Genomic DNA, 22,510 nt, shown 5'->3' with positions numbered 1-22,510 from the left:
CAGTACGGATTTCTTCCAGGACTACAGCACGGACTTCTTCCTGGACTACAGCACGGATTTCTTCCTGGACTACAGTACGGATTTCTTCCTGGACTACAGCACGGATTTCTTCCAGGACTACAGCACGGACTTTTTCCTGGACTACAGCACGGATTTCAAGTTTTGTTTACGATGCCTACCTTGGACCTGGTCATCAAACATTGTATACAATAGTGAGCACCCACCTCTGGAGACTTAGTGGCAGGGTCCCATAGCCTTATATATTGTATGCTTTTCAAGATATAAGATCTACTAATTATTAATCAATTTGTTTTGGTACACAATGTAAATATGTATTTTTATGAAGATTTCCGGCTACCAGCTGGTTGAAAGGAAATGCATTAACATCAGCATATATAAATCTGTTTTAGCAGTTTTATATTTTGTTTTATGTTTGTGTCTTCACAAAAAGGCAAAGACTATACTGTTGTTATACAACATTGTATAATAATTATGTAAAATGAACTTCAAGAAATACTCTGAACATAAAATCATTGCAAATTAATATTTTAATCCATTTCTTTTGTCAATAAAGGTTTTATCGAATATATTCTGGCATATTTATAAAAAAAACCAATTCAATCAGTAATTTTAGGACTACACAATTACAACCTCTGATGACAAAACCGTAATACTGATCATGAAAACCTTAATACAGTTAGGAAGGCGTATATAGCGACATACATGTAAAAAGTCAATTGATCCATTCAAACATATTCATATTTCTTTTATACTTGGATGTCACATCAAAATTCATACGCAAATTATAAATAAATACATCACTATGATTATATCTTATTTTATATTATTCATTCAACATTCACTATAACAACGTTTTCAAATACAAGGTTTTCATTGCATATTAAACATACATATAGATGTACTCTTTTGTACTCGCAAAGGTTCCTTAACTCAGTGACGGCTGATTATATAATATATTAATTCTCCTACTATGATTAACATATATAAATAAGATGATGAACAAAAATGAATCAACGAACCTGTTTATTTTATCCTACTTTTTACCAAAAAGTAATTGCCTACATTTTTTCCATTAGCAGTAATTAATCCATACGACTTTTGACTTTTCCAGTATTAAAATTTATCATATCACTTTATTCTTGGCATCAATTACGAAAATAAATCACCTTTTTACATGAAAAAAGCCGTAGTTCCGAGGAACTGGTATACAGATGATTAATACATGTTTTTTTCCATATCACACCCGAGACTGCAATATCAGCCCAAGGCCCGAGGGCTGATATTGGTCGAGGGTTGATACTGGGTGTGATATGGAAAAAGGCATGTTTTATTCTGTTTATTACATACTTACTTATAAAAGCTACTATCTGATGATTTTTTTTCTATTAAAATATTGAAAAACGAATAACTTTTAAAAGAGGTGTGATACGGGTTTTGCGAGCTGATACGGGTTTTGGGGTGTGCTACAACGGGGGCTGATACCGCTTTTGGGGTGTGATACGGCGAGGGCTGATATGGGTAAGAGCAATTGTGTCGTATCGCATGTACGAAAAAAAGTTTTTATTATTAGTATGTAATTAAGTATTTTATCGAACGTAATAATTCATGTTAATAGATTGATCAATGAACAGTATAACAAGTCCAAACTGATCGGTGAGAAGCATGGAGGTAGTTACACACCGTAGTGAGTCAACATTCATGTTAATAGATTGATCAATGACCAGTATAACAAGTTCAAACTGACCGGTGAGAAGCATGGAGGTAGTTACACACCGCAATGATGAGTCAACATTCATGTTACCCAACTCTAGTTAACGCATTGATTATCACTTATGAAACACACTTAGACCGTTTTCGTGTGAACGGTCAAACCAGTCGGACCACAGTTGTTCGTTTATTAAATAAAGTCGATCTAGTTATCTGATGCTGCTTTCAGGCGAGCCTTGACAAAGCCTTGCAAGGCCTGCATGAACATTTGCAGGTCCGATGTATGCACCAAATTGTTACATTTATAAATGGTCAAACCGGTTGTTCCGCATAAACGAACAGGCCCCAGCTTATGTAATAAATAGATGATATTTACTGGTTTTTAATTGTCGAGAACAGCCTTCTATATTACTACTACAAGTCTACCGGTGGCCATCAGCAAACATGCAAGTTATGTAAAGGTGCAAGGTGAACAACTTAATGCTTTCACAAAAGGGTCAGTCTAAGGCTATAGTATTACTTATAGAAAAGAACAGTGTGTCCCTTTGTATTAACATCGAACACCATTTAGTGTTAGAAATGGATACGTGTAACTATTGAACAATGCATCGGTGATGACGATAACAACGGCATGCCATTTGTGTGTTTGTAGTCCGAGTCACGTATACGTCCATTCATGCATATTGGTGACCTTTTGGACAAGCACAGACCTTGATTGCCCAGTGACAATATTGGGAATATCACAAGCTTTCCATATTCAAATACTCAGAGTGACACCTGGGTTTTTATAAGTCAGTCCTGCTTTGTAATTTCAAACGAGAACGTGTAATTCTCAGGAAATTAAACTAACAACAAAATATCAAAGGGCAGATAAAAACGTGATATTTAAATAAAATTGGATAACATGGAGCATGCTAAAATATTAACGAAGTACTGAAACGGAGGATACCTCACTCAACACCTAAACTAACGGAGGATACCTCACTCAACACCTAAACTAGCACTGGTCGTTATTTACACGTACATTGTATGTAGCCTCCAGGAAATCATAACAAGGAGTTTTTTTATTCGTCAGGGAATGTCTATAGATTGATTCTAAATCAAAACATAATTCATCACGTGATTACATGATTCCTGTTGCGATACATTTATCAATCATCAATCAAATCCATATCATAATACTTTTAAACAGGCAATGGATTATTCCTGAATCACATAGTTTATGTTAATAACATACTGTCCCATGAATTTGTTTTCAAAGATTAATTTCTCCTCAACCAATTTCTTCATTTTCTTCAAACAATTTCATCAATGATGGTCATTTAAGATTATTCCTGGATTAAATACTACTGTCAATGACGTATCAATAAATATTTTCCTAGTAAATCAAAATCATGTTTATATGCACCTACATCTGGTAAAACCATTTAATTTGTTGTTGGTAAATTGTGGACTTTCTTCCACAAAAATTTCTGGTGCAAAAACGATTTTACAAGTAACTGTGCATTATTATGCCAGTACATGTAGCTGTCTATTAACAAACACAATGATAAACAATTACTTCCTGACTATGGACAGCTACAGGTCAATATTTTTTCATTGTGCACTCTAGTACTCTACTATATAATGTAAAAACAGAACAATGGATGACATCACAAATGTTTTACGTACAATGTTTTGAATAGATTTTATGCTTTAGGACAGATGTACTAAAACGTCAACATTATTCTTTGGGTAGGTAAAGCTGATAAATGGATATATATAAAACTAGAACACCGACAGGTCAGTAAGGGCCCCGTCTTGTGGCAATATATCCCCCATAATCATCAAGAAGCAATCTGCCCATATAGCTGAGCTTGCCGTTTGACATTTGGACTTCAAAAAGAATTGCAAGGAAGCAAAATGTACATTTTACATGTACTATGATGTGAGTCTTGTTTCCTTCCACCTCCATATTTGCTGGGCTAACAGAAATGTAAATACCGGTGCAATACTCATTTGTTAGCTATGATTTGTTTTATTTCACCTTATATACCTCCTACATCAAGAGCCAGGGTCAAAGTCAAAGATCTACTTTGTCTTTGACTTTTGGACCCAAATGACCTTGACCATTAACCTAGTGACCCTGAACTTTGGTCAGTTGACTTATTTTTTAATTCCGACCAACTTTGCTTCTTGATATCATAACAAAATGTTCATCAGTGAAAAATACAAAACTTGACCTTGACCCTTTGGACCCCGTAACCTGGACCTAAGGTAAGTTGACTCTGTGTTAAGTTCTGAACAACATTGCTTCATAATGTCATAACAAAATATTCATCAGGGAAAAGGTACAAAATTTAACGTTGACCTTTGACCCAATGACCTTGACCGTTTGTCAGTTGACTCCTTGTTTAATTCTGATCAACTTTGCTTCATCATGGCATAACAAAATGTTTATCAGTGAAAAGATGCAAATTTGACCTTGACCTTTGAATCCAATGACCTTGACTTTGACCTCGACTTTTTACCTCAGTGTGTCTCTTTGTTTGATTCCGAACAACTTTGCTTCATCATGTTATAGCAAAATTTTCACCAGTGAAAAGCTACAAAATTTGACCTTGACCCCTGACCCGATGACCTTGACTCAGTTGACTCCTTGTTTAATTCTGATCAACTTTGCTTTATCATGTCATAACAAAATGTTCATCAGTGAAAATATGCAAATTTGATCTTGACCTTTGAATCTAATGACCTTGACCTTTGACCTCGACTTTTTACCTCAGTGTGTCTCTTTGTTTAATTCCGAACAACTTTGCTTCATAATGTCATAGCGAAATGTTCACCAGTGAAAAGCTACAAAATTTGACCTTGACCTTTGAACCTAATGACCTTGACCTTTGACCTTGATTTTTTACCTCAATGTGTATTTTTGTAAACTGGACATCTTGACCATGTTTCATGTACATCGGTCAATAAATACCAAAGTTATCAGCCTGGAACAGAATTTGTGGACCGACCGACAGACAGACAGACAGACAGATTACTATAGGGCACCCGTATCTCTGATACGGGGCCCTAATAAGGATAGTTCAGTAGAGCATCACCATTATTTTATACAGAACATCAAGATAAACCGGTATGTTTGAGAAGTTGATGTCCATGGAAATATCTGCAAAATGTCATATATTTTATATCTTTTGAATGCAATACCTTGAATGGTGTAAATCTAATACCGAACTATACGGTATATACAAATTATGATCACTATAAATCATGTTCAATAATTATAATAAATATAACATTTGATTGATTAGAGAGCACTCTAATCAAGACAGTCATACATTCACGTTGTACTAAATAAACCAACTCTTTAAGATTAGCCAGAAATTCCTGATTTCTCAAACCCAGGAGGAATTTTGACATCATTATTCATTTTTTGGACCAGAGTAAAGCCTGGTGGTGGGCGTTTCACCCCACAGCTTGGCTGACTAGTCCTTTCCTTACCAGTAATAACAGCGTCCTTTGTGTTAGTATCACTTCTACCTTTACACACACAAATTTCTTTATCTTTGTTCCAATGTTTATGATCCTGAACAAATCTGTCATTGTACTTTTCTGGTTTACCCCCAAAGCTGTCACTTTTTGAGTTCTGTGTCTCCGAGTTGTGTTTACCTCCTGGTTTTACACTGCTTTTGTTTGTACCTGCCGACTCATCTTGTCTTGTACGAGTGTGATCATAAGAGACCTGTCCACTGTTACTTTTGCCATTGACCCCTTTTATGTCAAATTTGCCATTGACCTCCCCTTTGTCATTTTTGCTACTGACCTCTCTTCGTTCACTATGTCCATGCTTAGAATATGAGTCATAATGATATTGTGTCCTGTTGCTAGGTCTCCCGAAACCCTGATTTCTCCCTTTGTAGCCAGAGTTAGGGCGTTGGAAACCTAGTTCTTTGGAAACTTTTCCTTTGTAGGTAGAATTAGATCCGTGTGAATCTACTTCACTCAAATCACATGCTTCGTCAGAACGTGACAACGAAGTGTTTCCAATATCACCTTTTTCCTGTGGATCAGTATTATTTTTCTCCAGTTCAGGTTTACTTTTAACAGCTTCCTGGTTGGCACTTCGCCTTGATCCACGTCCATGACCTCTCTCAGTACGACCCTGACCTCTTCCACGACTAGAATGTTCCCTTTCCCTGTCATCATTTTTACCCTTATAATAATTTCTGTTTTCATATTCAGAATTTTTACTTTCACTTCCCCTATAGTTTGTTTTGTTAGAAGACCTAGCACTAATTTTACCTCCTGACGCAGGAAATCCTTTCCTTTGAAAACTTTTATCAGAATCTATACTGACTCTTTCTGTCTGTTTTTCCACACTTTCTTTGGGAGAAATAATGCTACTTTTGTCACGGTCTTCCTGACCTTGACCTGCACTGTCCTGTTCTATGTCTTTAGTTATTGCACTTTTATCCCCATTGGTCTTGTTTGTTTTGGGATCATCATCTGCTGCAGAACCTCTGTTAACAGTCCTAAATTGACTTTCAATTTCCGTTTTAGAAGCAGTTTCACACCTTTCATTTACAGCCTTGTGTTCCTTATGTTGTGGAGAAACATTTCCACTACTAACATCTGTCCGATCAGATCTAGTAGCATCTGTTTGGACAGATCTACCTAAGGACCGTTTTTCCTTATCATAGTCTGCTTTCCTTTCCCTCTCATCAACCTGACCTGTGTGGTAACTTCGATTGACTTTATGTCCACCTCTATTCCTCCCAGCATTTGACCGATGTCCATCCCGGCCATTGTTCCTATGACCTCTGTACCGTTGATGTCTGTCCGTATGTCCAGAGCTCGGCCTTGGGTGATCTTGTCTGTTTGTTCTCTCTCTGTTCGAACCGTGCAGTCCTGCACTTCGACTTTTACCTTCAACCGTAATTGGTTTGATGTCTACTGCCTGCCTGCTCTCCTTAGAATTTGTACTTGACTTCGCTAAGTTATCCAGCTCAGAGCTTGTTCCTTGCCATGGCAGTTTTACAGTGTCCTGAAAACCAGAATAAAACAATAAAAACTGGGGAATTACAAATTTGCAGTGGAAAAGTTACAATAGACCTACATTCCTTGAATGATAGTTTTATAATGCTAAAGTAGCGATACATCAATCTCTCTTCACATGAAAGTTTCCCGGAGGAAGGAAACTGACAGCTTACTTCCTGTCTAAACTAAAAGAGTTGTTGTATACATTAACAGATTAAACACCTTTCTAACACAGCTACAAGAATTGGGGTATACAGCAAAAGATACATGTGAATAACAGACATTTACCCCATCTTAATGTACATATTTACAACTAGGTAACTTACCTCTGCTGTAACCAGAAATTTGTTTTTCTCTGCCTCTAGGTCAATGATTCCACCTTTCTGTTTTTGAGATTTCAAAATGTCTGCCATTTCAACTTGCCATTTACAGATCTCAGCTGATGGTTTGTATAACTGGTGATCATCTTCTGTGGTCTGACGTTTACTCATGGACAGAAGGTCAAGGTCATAATTCATGATCTCCCTACACACTGGACAAAATACCTAAAAATGAATTAAGGAAATTTAATTATATATGTGTCGTAATGTTAGTGTTTTAGAGGATCCCCGTACCACCACCAAAAACTGTATGTAAGTGTAGGAAACTGGTTTTTCCGGCATGACTAAAGCTTTGATATCATTTTTAAAAATAAAAACATACCTTGTGGGACTTAAACAAAATATAATCAATAACAGTGTTCATAAGTGTTTAAAACAACAGTGAGGCTAAACCTGGATTCGAACCCTGTAGTTCATAATGATGTACTATTGCTGTAATAGATTTAGCTTCATTTTCTTTGTTCTTTGTCAAAAGAAATATCCTGGCCTAACTGTTCTACAGTTATATCTAAAGGGAAGTTAAGGGGATGTTACTGTATATACATGTAAAAAAAACGCAGTGCAGTGGTGGGACTGGTATCCTTTAGGATTTGGAGAATCAGTATTAAATAAAAACCTATACATACAAAATATCAATATTATACTTGATTAAATATTGCTGGACCCAGTAATTTCTTGAACATTCTAATAGAAAAAAAATAGTTTTGATATTAAAATTCACTTATTCTTATCTGCTACATAATGTATGTTAACTATTATTTGACATCATTGTAGTGATTTTCTCTAGTGTATCAGAACCTTGACACGGTCTTCCTGTCCTAGCTCGTCATGTTTGGGGCGCTGATGTGCCTCACTCTTCAGGCTCTCAAGGGTGTGTGTAACATATCGGTACAGACAGTGTTGATGAAAGTAGTGGTAACAACCGGTACGTGTAAACTCCTCCCCCTTAGAAAAGTGGTCCAAACATATTGTACATGGACAGTGGGGTACATTTCCTTCCGTCAGACTTTCCTTGGCCAGCTGTGGAGATAAATAGTGTAGATTGTGTATGTATAGTACACTAAAAAGTAACACAATCTACAAGAAAGTACTGGTATCTTGCTGCATATGGTTTTCCAAAAAATAATAACAAACAATTGTTGTATTTACCCTAAAACACAAATCAGTTAACAAGCAAAGGTGAATGATTTTGACTACTTTTTAGCTTAGAACCCCATCAGAAACTGTGATAATGTGGAAGCTGTTCAAATAGTCTATGAAAACTAAATGATATTTTTTGTACTACCATGCATATATGGTAGCTCTCAATGACAGGGTAAATGTTCACTCAGAAACAAAACAATACAGTAGAGACAATAGATAGATTAAACTGTATTTCTGCTGGGTTTGTAACAGGATACAGTTAACTTATTATGTTTTTTTAGCTTATACCAACCTTCTTCTAAACTTTAACATTTGACATACTGACCAGAAAGACAGTTTAACAAATAAGAGTGTTTAGGTAAACAAGAGGCCCAATGGGCCTGCATCGCTCACCTGGTATTAATTTCACACTTGTAATCTTAAAAGTGGACTGAAATACAGCAACAGGCAGAATATCAGTGTTTGATTCATAAGAACCTATTAAAAGATAGGTACATATGACGCCTGTGACCTTGAATGTCGAACAAGGACATTAGGTTGAAAGTGGGTCAAGAACATTCATTTGAGCAAACTTAGTAGCCCTTCATCCCAGCATGCTTCGAGCCCAATATCAGTACCCTGGGCCTTTTGGTTATTGAGAAGAAGTTGTTTAAAGATTTTAACATATTTGACCCCCTTGACCTTGAAAATTGATGAAGGTTATTTATTTGAACAAACTTGGTAGCCCTTCATCCAAGCATGCTTCTGGCCAAATATCATCACCCTAGGCCTTTTGGTTACTGAGAAGAAGTTGTTCAAAGTAAAAAGTTGACGCTGGACGGACGCCGGATGGACACCGGACGGACGGACGACGGACGCAGCACCATGCCCTAAGCTAACAGGTGAGCTAAAATAGGAAAGCTATTCTACCTTCTACCTTTGATGAAGTACATGTAGAAAAGTCCTTTATTAACCCATACAAAACCTATAGCTACTGTCTTGCTGCAGTTCACAATTAATGGAGTTACAGAATAGAAATTTGTAGCATATGAAAATGCAACAAAATTATTCCATATTTTATTCTCTCCATATTTATTTTTCCATTTATTTTTTAATGACTAACTTGAGAATGGTTTAGGTCAATAGTTTGTAATAATGTTTAAATATCTACAGTGATACTCACCTCTATAATATCATATAACATATGTCCTCCTCTTCTCTCCTCTGCCAGCTCATTGATGGCTTCATGTAAGCTGAAAAAGAGGAATGTATTGATGAGATTTGAAAATACTTACTATTTTGAGAACTTGGTTGGGATATTCCAATTTTTAAAACCTAACATTTCAAACGAAAGATGCACTCAACCATAAAAACAGCTACATAATACAATATTATACTGTAGCATCCTAGACCAACAGATTCGCAAAAACATGATATTTCTCTATTGAGTTTATTTATATCTATACTCAGGATTTGAAATGTTTCTGACGAAAAACCCCCAAAAGGAATCATAATGCAACTAGAAGTGTAAACCATAGGTAAACTGATATCCCTTTATAATTGAAATTTATGCAGTGTTTTAGCAGAAATAGTCAGGACAGTTTTTTATGGTAAAGGGGCATAACTTCACAAAAAGTAACGTAAAAACAAAGAGCTCATGGTACTGGAGGATTGGCAGCATGTGAGTGTGTATTTTTTTCTTCTAAATTTTATCCTTAATGGGCAGACTTCATTACGGTGTCCATATAATCACTGATAATAATTTGTGAATCGCTTTGAGATGACCTAGGACCTAGGTTGTGATAAAGCGGTATATAAGAACCTCAAATTATTATATATTTATGCGGAATGATATAAAACAAATTAGGCCATCTCTTTGCTGTTACAAAAGCACCATAAGCTTGTCTTACATTTTAATTTATGACTGTATACATGAACAAGAGGCCCAGAGGGCCTGTATCGCTCACCTGGATATCTAAGCAATCATGGCAAAATATTCTCCAAATGAGATCCAAGGGAATATGCCAAGGCCAATCCTTGTAGCATATATTTATTAGATTGTTCATGCCAAGCACTTTTATGTATGGTTATTTGGTGGGGATCTCAACTGTTTCCAAGCTGTGACTCAGAAACTAGGTCCCTAGGGTTGTGGCCAGACCCCAGGATCAATTCTAATATCATGACTGCATTTGTCTCTTTTTGCCCAGCATTTGTATATATAGTTTTTGGGTGGGGATCTCAACCGTTTCAAAGTTATGACCCGGGGGTTAAGTCTGCAAGGGTGGGACAGAACCTGGGGTCAATTCTTATATCATGACTGCATTCCTCTCTTTATGCCCAGCATTTGTATATATAGTTTTGGGGTGGGGATCTCAACCGTTCTTAAGTTATGGCCCAGGGACTGTCTCCAAGGGTGGGGCCAGACCATAGGGCCATCCTAGAAGCAATTTTGGGGTAGGGATCTTAACCATTTCGAAGTTATGACCCAGGGGTTAAGTGTCCAAGGTTGGTACAGTCCCCAAGGCCATCCTGGAAGCATATGCGCATTCATCTCTTTATACTCAGCAGTTGTATATTTGGTTATAGTGTGGGGATCTCAACTGTTTCCAAGAAACCAGGTCCCTAGGGGTTCTGTCAGACCTCAGAGTCTATTCTAATATCATGACTGCATTCGTCTCTTTATGCACAGCATTTGAATATATAGTTTTGGGGTGGGGATCTCAACCGTTCTAAAGTTATTGCCCAGGGACTGTCTCCAAGGGTGGGGCCAGACCCAATGGCCATCCTGGAAGCAAATGTGCATTCTTCTCTTTATACTCAGCAATTGTATATAAGGTTATATGGTAGGGATCTCAACCATTTCCAAGTAATAAAACTTTTTTTGGCCCCACCCCTTAGCCCGGGGGGTCAGCTCCACCATTTGTACAATTTTGAATCCCTGCCTCCCATGAATGCTTCCGACCAAATATGATCAATATCCATGGCACAGTTCTACAGAAGTCGTTTATAGCAATATAGCCAAATTGTCCCTGCCCTCAGCCCAACCACTTGTACAATTTTGAATCCCCACCACCTAGGGATGCTTCCAGTCAAATATGGTCGATATCCATCTCTTAGTTCCAGGGAAGAAGTCGCTTAAAGCAATATAGCAAAATAACCCTTTTTGGCACCACCCCTAAGGGGGTCAGCCCCACCATTTGTACAATTTTGAATCCCCACCAACTAGGGATGCTTCCAGTCAAATTTAGTTAAATTCCAATCAGTGGTTAAGAAGAAGAAGTTGTTTAAAGAAATTGTTGACGGACGGACGCCACGGTATGGCATAAGCTCACCTTGGTCCTTCGGACCCGGTGAGCTAATAAAACCAAAGCAATAGCATGCATAAACAAATACATGTAGTACAATGAAAGTTCAATGTTTCCTTTTACTACACACTATATATTACATCCTTTGATTTTGCTATGATATGGTCTTATCTGGCATGGCTATAATATGGTAAACATTATCACATTGATACTCTAACATTTGTGGGAAGTTTTGTTATGCTGTAACATAATTAATTTTGAAAACCGTATCAGATAATCAAATTCAAAGAAAGTAACTTTTAAATACATATAAAGTCACAATTGCTCAAAGAAAGACATATGATCACATGTTCTATGTTTTCTACTTTGGTTTCATAATCACAGCTTGACTAGCACAGAAGGCCTATCAAATTATCTAGATTTAAATGTACAGAAATGTTCTTATGGTGACAATGTTCTGTGTAAGAACTCATTTCTCTTAACTCTTGCTCTACTTTTGTCTTCCTCATTTAGCTTTCTCCACTCCTTGGGAGATTCTGATAGAACTCACCTCTCTTACTCCTCCTCTCCCACCCCTTGGGAGATTCTGATAGAACTCACCTAGATCTCTTACTCCTCCTCTCCTACCCCTTAGGAGATTCTGATAGAACTCACCTCTCTAACACCTCCTCTCCTCCCCTTGGGAGATTCTGATAGAACTCACCTCTCCAACACCTCCTCTCCTACCCCTTTGGAGATTCTGATAGAACTCACCTCTCTAACACCTCCTCTCCTACCCCTTGGGAGATTCTGATAGAACTCACCTAGATCTCTTACTCCTCCTCTCCTACCCCTTGGGAGATTCTGATATAACTCACCTCTCTTACACCTCCTCTCCTACCCCTTGGGAGATTCTGATAGAACTCACCTCTCTAACTCCTCCTCTCCTCCCCTTGGGAGATTCTGATAGAACTCACCTCTCTTACTCCTCCTCTCCTACCCCTTGGGAGATTCTGATAGAACTCACCTCTCTTACTCCTCCTCTCCTACCCCTTGGGAGATTCTGATAGAACTCACCTCTCTTACTCCTCCTCTCCTACCCCTTGGGAGATTCTGATAGAACTCACCTCTCTTACTCCTCCTCTCCTACCCCTTGGGAGATTCTGATAGAACTCACCTCTCTTACTCCTCCTCTCCTACCCCTTGGGAGATTCTGATAGAACTCACCTCTCTTACTCCTCCTCTCCTACCCCTTGGGAGATTCTGATAGAACTCACCTCTCTTACTCCTCCTCTCCTACCCCTTGGGAGATTCTGATAGAACTCACCTCTCTTACTCCTCCTCTCCTACCCCTTGGGAGATTCTGATAGAACTCACCTCTCTTACTCCTCCTCTCCTACCCCTTGGGAGATTCTGATAGAACTCACCTCTCTTACTCCTCCTCTCCTACCCCTTGGGAGATTCTGATAGAACTCACCTCTCTTACTCCTCCTCTCCTACCCCTTGGGAGATTCTGATAGAACTCACCTCTCTTACTCCTCCTCTCCTACCCCTTGGGAGATTCTGATAGAACTCACCTCTCTTACTCCTCCTCTCCTACCCCTTGGGAGATTCTGATAGAACTCACCTCTCTTACTCCTCCTCTCCTACCCCTTGGGAGATTCTGATAGAACTCACCTCTCTTACTCCTCCTCTCCTACCCCTTGGGAGATTCTGATAGAACTCACCTCTCTTACTCCTCCTCTCCTACCCCTTGGGAGATTCTGATAGAACTCACCTCTCTTACTCCTCCTCTCCTACCCCTTGGGAGATTCTGATAGAACTCACCTCTCTTACTCCTCCTCTCCTACCCCTTGGGAGATTCTGATAGAACTCACCTCTCTTACTCCTCCTCTCCTACCCCTTGGGAGATTCTGATAGAACTCACCTCTCTTACTCCTCCTCTCCTACCCCTTGGGAGATTCTGATAGAACTCACCTCTCTTACTCCTCCTCTCCTACCCCTTGGGAGATTCTGATAGAACTCACCTCTCTTACTCCTCCTCTCCTACCCCTTGGGAGATTCTGATAGAACTCACCTCTCTTACTCCTCCTCTCCTACCCCTTGGGAGATTCTGATAGAACTCACCTCTCTTACTCCTCCTCTCCTACCCCTTGGGAGATTCTGATAGAACTCACCTCTCTTACTCCTCCTCTCCTACCCCTTGGGAGATTCTGATAGAACTCACCTCTCTTACTCCTCCTCTCCTAACCCCTGGGAGATTCTGATAGAACTCACCTCTCTAACTCCTCCTCTCCTTCCCCTTAGGAGATTCTGATAGAACTCACCTCTCTTACTCCTCCTCTCCTACCCCTGGGAGATTCTGATAGAACTCACCTCTCTAACTCCTCCTCTCCTTCCCCTTAGGAGATTCTGATAGAACTCACCTCTCTTACTCCTCCTCTCCTACCCCTGGGAGATTCTGATAGAACTCACCTCTCTAACTCCTCCTCTCCTTCCCCTTAGGAGATTCTGATAGAACTCACCTCTCTTACTCCTCCTCTCCTACCCCCTGGGAGATTCTGATAGAACTCACCTCTCTTACTCCTCCTCTCCTACCCCTTGGGAGGTTCTGATAGAACTCACCTCTCTAACTCCTCCTCTCCTTCCCCTTAGGAGATTCTGATAGAACTCACCTCTCTTACTCCTCCTCTCCCACCCCTTGGGAGGTTCTGATAGAACTCACCTCTCTAACTCCTCTTCACCCACCCCTCGGGGGTTCCTGATAAGAATCTCCGGTAGCTCATTCGGATACTGTAAACAAAATGTAAGATAAGTCACATTTTACATAACACATGATTTTGATTTCAAGAAAACAGGTGTATAGATACGATACAAAACGGAGTATATAACATGGACATGTATGCTCCATGCATAACCTGGTCAGATTGCAGTATATTTATTTAATATTCTGCAATTGCACTGCTTCTCCTTAGACTGAAAAATTGTATAAAATCGCCTTTTAAAGCAGTAAATATTTCACCATCCTTAGAAAAATTATAATGGATGTACTAAAAGGCATATATTGTAATAGTAATAATGAGCGCACACCATCCTACTGATTGTGATGACATTGACAGTGATCATATAAAGAAATGACCTGCAATAAGCAGGCATGACCTTCATTTTTACCACATATATATATGAACTATATTTCACTGTTTAGAACTAGGCAGGTATGTTTAAGTGTTTTTAGTGTTTGTAATTTATTTTTCAAACATACATTTATAAATCAACAGTTGGATACATCAGCCTGGTTAAATTTCATATTAGGTATAAGGTCATCCTGACAAGGGTCTCAAATGTAGATTAGGTGTAACAACGTGTTGAACTGTATTTACTCCAGAGTCCAATTATAATACACTAGTCTACCTACATTGTGTATACATGTACTACAATTTAAGGAAACACATACCCCGACAGGCACATTGAGTGTCAGTGTCATACAGACAAACTTCTTATGCACATCCTCGCCTGTAGATGGGTGTAGCTGAACGGTGATACTTGATGGATGACCGCTATTGAGTAGGGAGAAGACAAGAGTAACATTAGATAAGGGAGGTAACTCAATAAAATTAGGATATGGGAGAATTTTGTCATAACATATTTTCAAACTGATTTCACACTTATTTCTTATGGTGCTTTCCAGATTTCCTACTGCTATTAATTCATGATCGATTGTAATACAAATAAATTTGCTATCCTATCTTTCTATATATATGTCAAACATTTTCCTCACATCACATTGTAATTGCAAATGAACAGGAAACTGATTATCAAAATATTACTTGTCATTATTGTCCACTTCAAGTTCATCAATGTATATAGACTCCAGGACCTCCAGCTCCTCTTGAATTATACTACAAATCAAGGAACAACAATTAATCTGGGATTACAATTTTACATGTAGTAAATATAACCTCTGTCTGCATGAACAGTGTACATGTAAATGTGTAGGCCACAGAGACATTTCAAATACTAAAGGTACATATAGTGTCAGGTTGTATCACCCTAAAGCTGGTTCACCCTGGGTCATTTTGCACTGAGCTGTTTCGCCCTAAAATTAGTTTTAGAGTGAAACGTTTTAGTCCCGTTTAGTTGTGTATGGCTAAGACAGTCTAATCTGAAGCTTTTAGAGTTCTGCCTCTGTATTTTTTGTCAGTAGACTCGTTAGATTTGCACATGGTCATATACGATGTAGCTACACCTGCATATAATTCTTTTGACAACACAATCGTCCATGATACATGAAAAACAAAACTTTTTGAATAATTAAATTAAATTACTTAATATTGCTTAAAAAATATATATCTATATTAGGGCAAAACAACCTTGGGCAAACTGTTTTTAGGGTGAAACGATCAACAGTGTGAAAGGGATTTAGGGCAAAACGACCTGGAACTCCTATATATATGGTTTGTTATATAATTTGCTTGTTGTGCTTAACTCTTTATATAATGTGTTTGTTATGTAATTCGTTTTGTAGTGCTTGCTTGTTGTATAATAACTCAAAATACCTAGCCTTATTGTCATCTGATGTTTTAATTATTCCGATTAACATTATCTTTACTATTCCTTTATCATGCTCCATACACTCTGTATGTATTTTAGATTGTACTATATATATAAGTGCTTATTCAGTAAATTTTTACTCTTTGCTATATTAGCATATGTATATAAACATGTGCTTTTAGTTACTAAACAGATTTCCATGATAGTTGCATGTGCTTGCTCTTATCCATGTACTTTTGAACAAATTCTCTCATACCTAGCAATAGTAGTATGTACATGTATGTTTTGTTACTTTGCTGTGACACTCTTTCTTATGTTTTGTCGTAATAATAGCTCTTCAGAGCTAATGATTCTGTTTTCACATATACGACTATAAATAAAATTTCTTGTATCTTGTATAACATGTACAGGGAGACTTATCGATACATGTGTGACAGCTTTTATTTTAGATAAGATTGTCCCTTAATTTCTACACATAGTTTCACGCCAGGGGGAATTTTTCAGTTTCAATCGGTAGTGCTGGAGTCATATGTAGAAGATTGGGCGTTTATTTTGTTTACATCTATTTTAAATTAATTTTTCAAAATAACACAATTCACGGCACGATTTTCGTTACCACAATGAAAGGGCAATGGGCCTTAAAATTGGCCTTCTCGGGGACCTGGGGGTCACTGGTTCCATCCCCGTTGGAACACAGCTCTCTTTTCTGTTAAATGTCAATGTCTTAGAGTATAATAATAAAGTGGGGGTCAAAGTATCAGATATGCCAAAAGGTCAGTGGTTGGGGTATTTACCAAAATGGACAGGAATGGAGTTGAATTACCGAAATGGAGGGAAATGGGCTTTAAATTGGCATTATTTCTAGAGAACGAACCCTAATATGCATTCTTCGTCACCAACTGGAGTCATATGTAGAATATTGGGCATTTATTTTGTTGTTTACATCTATTTATTAAACTTTTCAAAATAACCCTATTCACGGCACGATTTTCGCTACCGCAATGGCCCTTGGGCCTTAAAATTGGCATTATTTCGAGAGAATAGACCCATATATGCATTCTTTATAACCCAATAGAGCTAGATGTAACAGGTAGGTACTTAAATTTGACTGGAAATAATTTTTCATTTGTCATTTTGTAACAGGAAAGAGAATAGTGTGCTTCCACCGGGAATCGAACCCTCAATCTCCAGGTTCCTAGTCGGACGCTCTACCACTGAGCTAAAGGAAAATTCCCTCTAGCTCGAAGGCGACCTTATAAGCCTACGTACAATTGAACCCTACCACAATTTAAATACTCCAACCCAAAACGTGGTGTAAAGTATCTTTTTGTAATGAATATGACGTAAGTGTTAATACAATCCACTACAAGGTGTACCATTAGGACTTGTTTATCTACATATTAGCAGATTTCTCAACAGACACCGATGCTTGCAGACTGTTGTAGATTTTGACAGGTTTCTGTGACGGCTGTGTTATGAAAGACGTGGACACTGCTGTGTCTTGCACCATCAAGCTGGAATTTGTTGATTAACATAACTGGATGTCAACTCCAAGACCTTATATGGAGATACTTTGTAAATTAGTTTATATATGTAACTAATAATGTCGGACCGATCGACTTGCGATTTCGAGAAAATTGCATAACCTTAACCAGTTTTACCTGTCACCGGCAGAAAAAGTGTGTTCGGCAGCCATCTTGAATCGTCTAATAGGAAACTAAAGACGGAGAGATACTGTTCCGGATATAAGTCTTCTATTGGTAAAAGTAATCGATACCAAAATACAAACTGTTACATGTACAATAATGTATATGTTATTAATGTGACTATAATGCATGTACATCTAATCATATAGCAAGAGGCATAAATGGCCTGTATCGCTCACATGGATCTTTATGCTCAGCAATGGTATATTGGGTATCGGTTCCGGACCTCAACCACTTCAAAGCCATGGCCCAGAAACTAAGTCCTTGATGTCCAGCAATGGTATATATGGTTATGTGGTGGGGATCTCAACCATTTCAAAGTAATGACAAAATAATTCAGTCCCATTGGGTGTGGTCAGAATCCAGGGTCAATTATTAAATATGACTGTTTAACACTTTTTGTCTATCAAACGTATAAATAGTTATGAGATAGGCTAGGGATCCAAATTGTTTCAAAGTTATGACCTAGAAATTAAGTCCCTATGGGTGGGGCCAGACCCAAGGTCAATAGTAATATCATGTCTCTTGATGCCCATCAATATGGTATAAATGGTTATGGAGGTGGGGATCTAAACCGTTTCAAAGTTTTGGCTCAGAAATCAAGTCCTTGGGGATGGGGTCAGACCCCAGAGTTATTTCTTTTATCATGATTGTGTTTGTCTCTTGATGTTCAGCAATTGTTTACATGGTTAAAGGATGGGGAGCTCGATAATGTCCAAGTTAAAAAATATTGTTGGCCCCGCCCCTCAGATCCAGGGGTCAGCCATTTCACTGGTCAAGTTTAAATCGACCGGATTTGCTTGGGAATCGGCGCGGTCGCTCAGCTGGCCGTTAAATTTCACGCATGATTTTACATTTTCATTCAAAGATTTTTTTGATTTTTTTTTAATTTCCTCGAATTCCATATCTTATCGATTTGCGTCTGTCAATGAAATCAAATGCTTTTCGAAAATCTACGAAACAACAATAACGTCTGTTCTTAAGTTTTAATTTCTTATTAATGAGGGTTTGTAAAGCAAATATGGCGTCGGTCGTTGACCTTCCCCTTCTAAATCCAAACTGAGCATCTGTCAATATACAGTTTTCTTTTTCCCCATTCCATAATTCTATTATTTAAAATAGTAGTTTACCAAAGCAACTGACTCAAGATATTCCACGATAATGATCAAATTGGTACTATACAAGATTGCGACCAAGTTTCTGGGAAAAACTCAGATCTAAAAATAGCATTGAACAATCGTTCTAAATATGGTAGTAATACTTCTTTCCCACGAATGAAAATTTCATTAATTATCAAATCCTCACTACAGCTTTTATTAAACAAATTATCAATAGCTTTATTTAATTCTTGAGCTGTGATGTAACTGGCAAGATCCTCGTATACAGGATTTAAGTTAACATCTGGTACATCTGTATCCCCGTCGCTACTAACACCCATAATATCTCTAAAATGAGAGTAAAAGTCATCAATACACAATGTAAATCTAAATCTGTTCGGTGTCTTGTTCTTAAATAACTTATAAAGTTGCCGGGGATTAGATTTTTTTTTTTAAATCTAACATATTTCCTTCATGTCGCTTTTACTGCCTTTTTGATTTATACTCTATTTTTTGTATACTTACGTTTGGCAGTAACCAATACACGGTGGTTCTGATCAGACTTGTCACGATTAAAATTCATTAATGATTTTCTATATTCCATGTAAAGAATTTTACCCTGTGAGGTAACCATGGTTTGTCAACTGAAGCTTTAACACGGCGTCAATCTTCCGAGTTCCGAACAGAGTTCTCTCTACATGTAGTACGTACAAATGTATATACTATGACATATATTGTTCACACATCCATTTCTTCATTAATCATCTCACTACACTCTTGTAATTTGTTCAAAACTAAAGTTACATTTTCATCCTTACATTCAACTGACACACTATTTCCTCTACCGGAAGTAGCACTCCCTGTAACAATATCCGCATTATTTGTGGAAATGAGTTGACTAGAAGTAATAGTAAAGGAAATGGGACTATGGTCTGAATAAGTATTAACATGACCGGGATCAAATTTGGTTAGATTTTTCATATGTGAACTATCAGTCAACAAATAATCAATCAAGCTTTTCCCATTTGTATTATAAAAAGTATACATGTATGTACCAACAGCATCATCTAGGTGTCTCCCATTAACTACTGACGACTTGCACATGTCTAGTAACCTTCGGCCAAATGTATTCACCCAGTTATCCTTGCTATTACGGATAGTGCTTTCTGATTCATCACCTTAATCGATCATGTTGTTTATATTATTTTGGATAACTCTCCGTACTTTTTGTTAATGGTTTTATCAGCATAGACCCTATCCCGCAACAAGGGCCGCTCAACAACCAATGTGGGGACCCCCTTGCAGAATTTGGTACTTGCTCTTGTACCCTTATTACTTTTGGCTTTAGTACTAAACGCTAGGGTAGGCAATGGTAATGGTTCTGTCGCCATGCCGAGACATACTAAAGTCATTGATAATTGTTTTTCGTCCAGCATGAAGCAAACTAACAACCACTGGGAAACTGGTCGTCATTATGGTGTGACCGGGCGGAGTTCTGTGCTGGCTTTATTCAGCATGGTATTTCAGTGAGGTAGCACTATAAAGTCGGCATGGTATTTCAGTGAGGTAGCACTATTAAGTCAGCATGGTATTTCAGTGAGGTAGCACTATTAAGTCGGCACCATGTCCGCGATATTGCAAGGAGGCAAATGTACAAGCATATCGCCTGCAGATCACATGTACACAAACATTACACAGGTCCGTACATGACCCTAGCTGTTACGCAAAATAATAAAAAATAAAAATCAACATAACATAATGAAAATTCTCTTCCAAGAAAGATTACCGGCGATACAAATAAATGATTTTGAACTATTTTGGAACTAATTTTGTGCAGAACATGACAAATGCCAAAATAAAATGGTGGATTGAATTAAAAGCATCAATTAAAATATTAAAATATGCATTCCAAAAGTGAGCCTGGTTACACGCATTGTTTGTTTATGGTATCATATTCAGACAGGTGCTGAATTATCTCTATTGAAATAAACTACCTAATATTGAAGTATATCATGATGCTTTTAATTCAATCCACCATTATTATGAATTTGATAAATAGATTAACTAAATATGCTTTCCCTTGATTAGATTACAAAACACAGGGTCCGTACGTTTAGCTGATAATGTTTTGGAATCCGATGCTTAATATGATAAAGTAATAACTAAACGTCTTTCATATATAGGTATGGGGTTATGGAAATTCTGTTTATGACGCCACAACAGTGACCTAGACCGGTCAGTAGATTAATATAATCATCCCCTACCTTGAGTGTACAGTATGACATTAAAATGTCCAACCCGAGGGGTGATTCATTTGATTGTCTAACCTGGGGCTCTGCCGAGCGTGAGACAACCAAATAATTATCCCGATGATTGGAAATTTCTCTGATAATTCAAATTGAATGTAGGGTTGCACATTCTTTCTCCAATCATCCCAATACAATGTTTAAAAACAATGTTTTTTAGCATTTGTAGTCTATTTGTTATCCTGATTTACACTACTTCTCCGTGCAAGCGCTGACTGTGACGTCATATCTGATCGTCTCCTTAACTTCCTAGTATTTTTTTTTCTCTATCTACGTGCAATCTGTCATACCCTAAGGGTTGCCGGAAATCACACATTAGGGATGACAAGGAAATCATGAACAGGTGAAACAAGAGACAATTCAGTCAAAGGTGGGAGAAAGTATTGTTCAGCTTAAAAGGACTTCAAAATATTCGGGGGGAGGGGGGTATTGGGAAGGAAGACATTTTCTGCATCTGTTTTATGCACTGGGCAATTTTTATCATAAATCCAACACAAGAACCGATCTAAGGTAAGCTCTGTATATATCGAAAGTCATAACGACTTCATAAACGATATACTAATAGTCGGTAGTTTCCCTGAACATGTAAATATCTTATCAGCAAGTGTTCAGTTTAAATCAAACACCATTTTTCTGTTTTACTTTTCACATCATTATACAAATTGATGACTTTAACTTAATACAGCATAGTCTGAAATAATAAAATTATACAGCAATGTTTATTAATTGTTTACGCTTGTATTAACATTTGATGTATACTTTTAGAGGCCCGACTCTTAATTGTGTAGAAAAGAGTGTTAGGTGGGAAAGTTAAATTCTCAGAGAATAGCATTTCTTTTGGATCAATATTCGTCCTTGGTCAGTAATAATGTAAAACCATTGCCATCAGGTGGTTTTGACAGACACCATATTATGTGGCAATGCATTATATTTTCTTGCTCAGCAGCGTATATACAGCCGGTGTCCACCGATATAATGGTCAAATCAAATCAAATTAAGTACAATATCCATATCAACATGGATAAACACAATGTCCCTATCAAAGATGACAATCTGCATTAAACCCCAATGCGGCTTATATTCTACCAGGCAGGAACTATATTCCCGGCAACGCGTCTGCAATACCAATGTGAGTTTTGCTAATCTCCTCGGAGTATTATTATTCACAGAATATCGCCAAATTGTCAAAACCATTATTTCTCCAGGCAAACGAGAACATGTTGTCTTTCTGTGTTTGTCAGTTGTGCTTTAGCTTAACTCGGTTACTGGGTCAGGCAGAACAGTATAGCAATATCCTACCACCATTAAATTTCA

General features: G+C 37.8%; 1 protein-coding gene across 1 annotated transcript; it reads right to left on the bottom strand.

The window, feature by feature from the left end:
• Positions 1 to 4,628: 4,628 nt before the first annotated feature.
• On the bottom strand, positions 4,629 to 17,783 carry LOC110452394. Its single transcript, XM_021500935.1, has 8 exons — positions 17,749 to 17,783; positions 15,364 to 15,435; positions 14,991 to 15,093; positions 14,262 to 14,329; positions 9,436 to 9,505; positions 7,929 to 8,150; positions 7,077 to 7,295; positions 4,629 to 6,757 (listed from the first exon to the last, which is right to left on the bottom strand). The coding sequence occupies exons 1-8, from the start codon at positions 17,781 to 17,783 to the stop codon at positions 5,087 to 5,089; spliced, it is 2,460 nt and encodes an 819-aa protein (XP_021356610.1). The 3' UTR covers positions 4,629 to 5,086.
• Between the last annotated feature and the right edge of the window lie 4,727 nt (positions 17,784 to 22,510).

Source organism: Mizuhopecten yessoensis, unplaced genomic scaffold, assembly GCF_002113885.1.
Source record: "Mizuhopecten yessoensis strain PY_sf001 unplaced genomic scaffold, ASM211388v2 scaffold83, whole genome shotgun sequence".
Taxonomy (NCBI): Eukaryota; Metazoa; Mollusca; class Bivalvia; order Pectinida; family Pectinidae; genus Mizuhopecten; species Mizuhopecten yessoensis.
The sequence above is the reverse complement of the archived record's forward strand: the minus strand, read 5'-3'. Positions and strand labels throughout refer to the sequence as shown.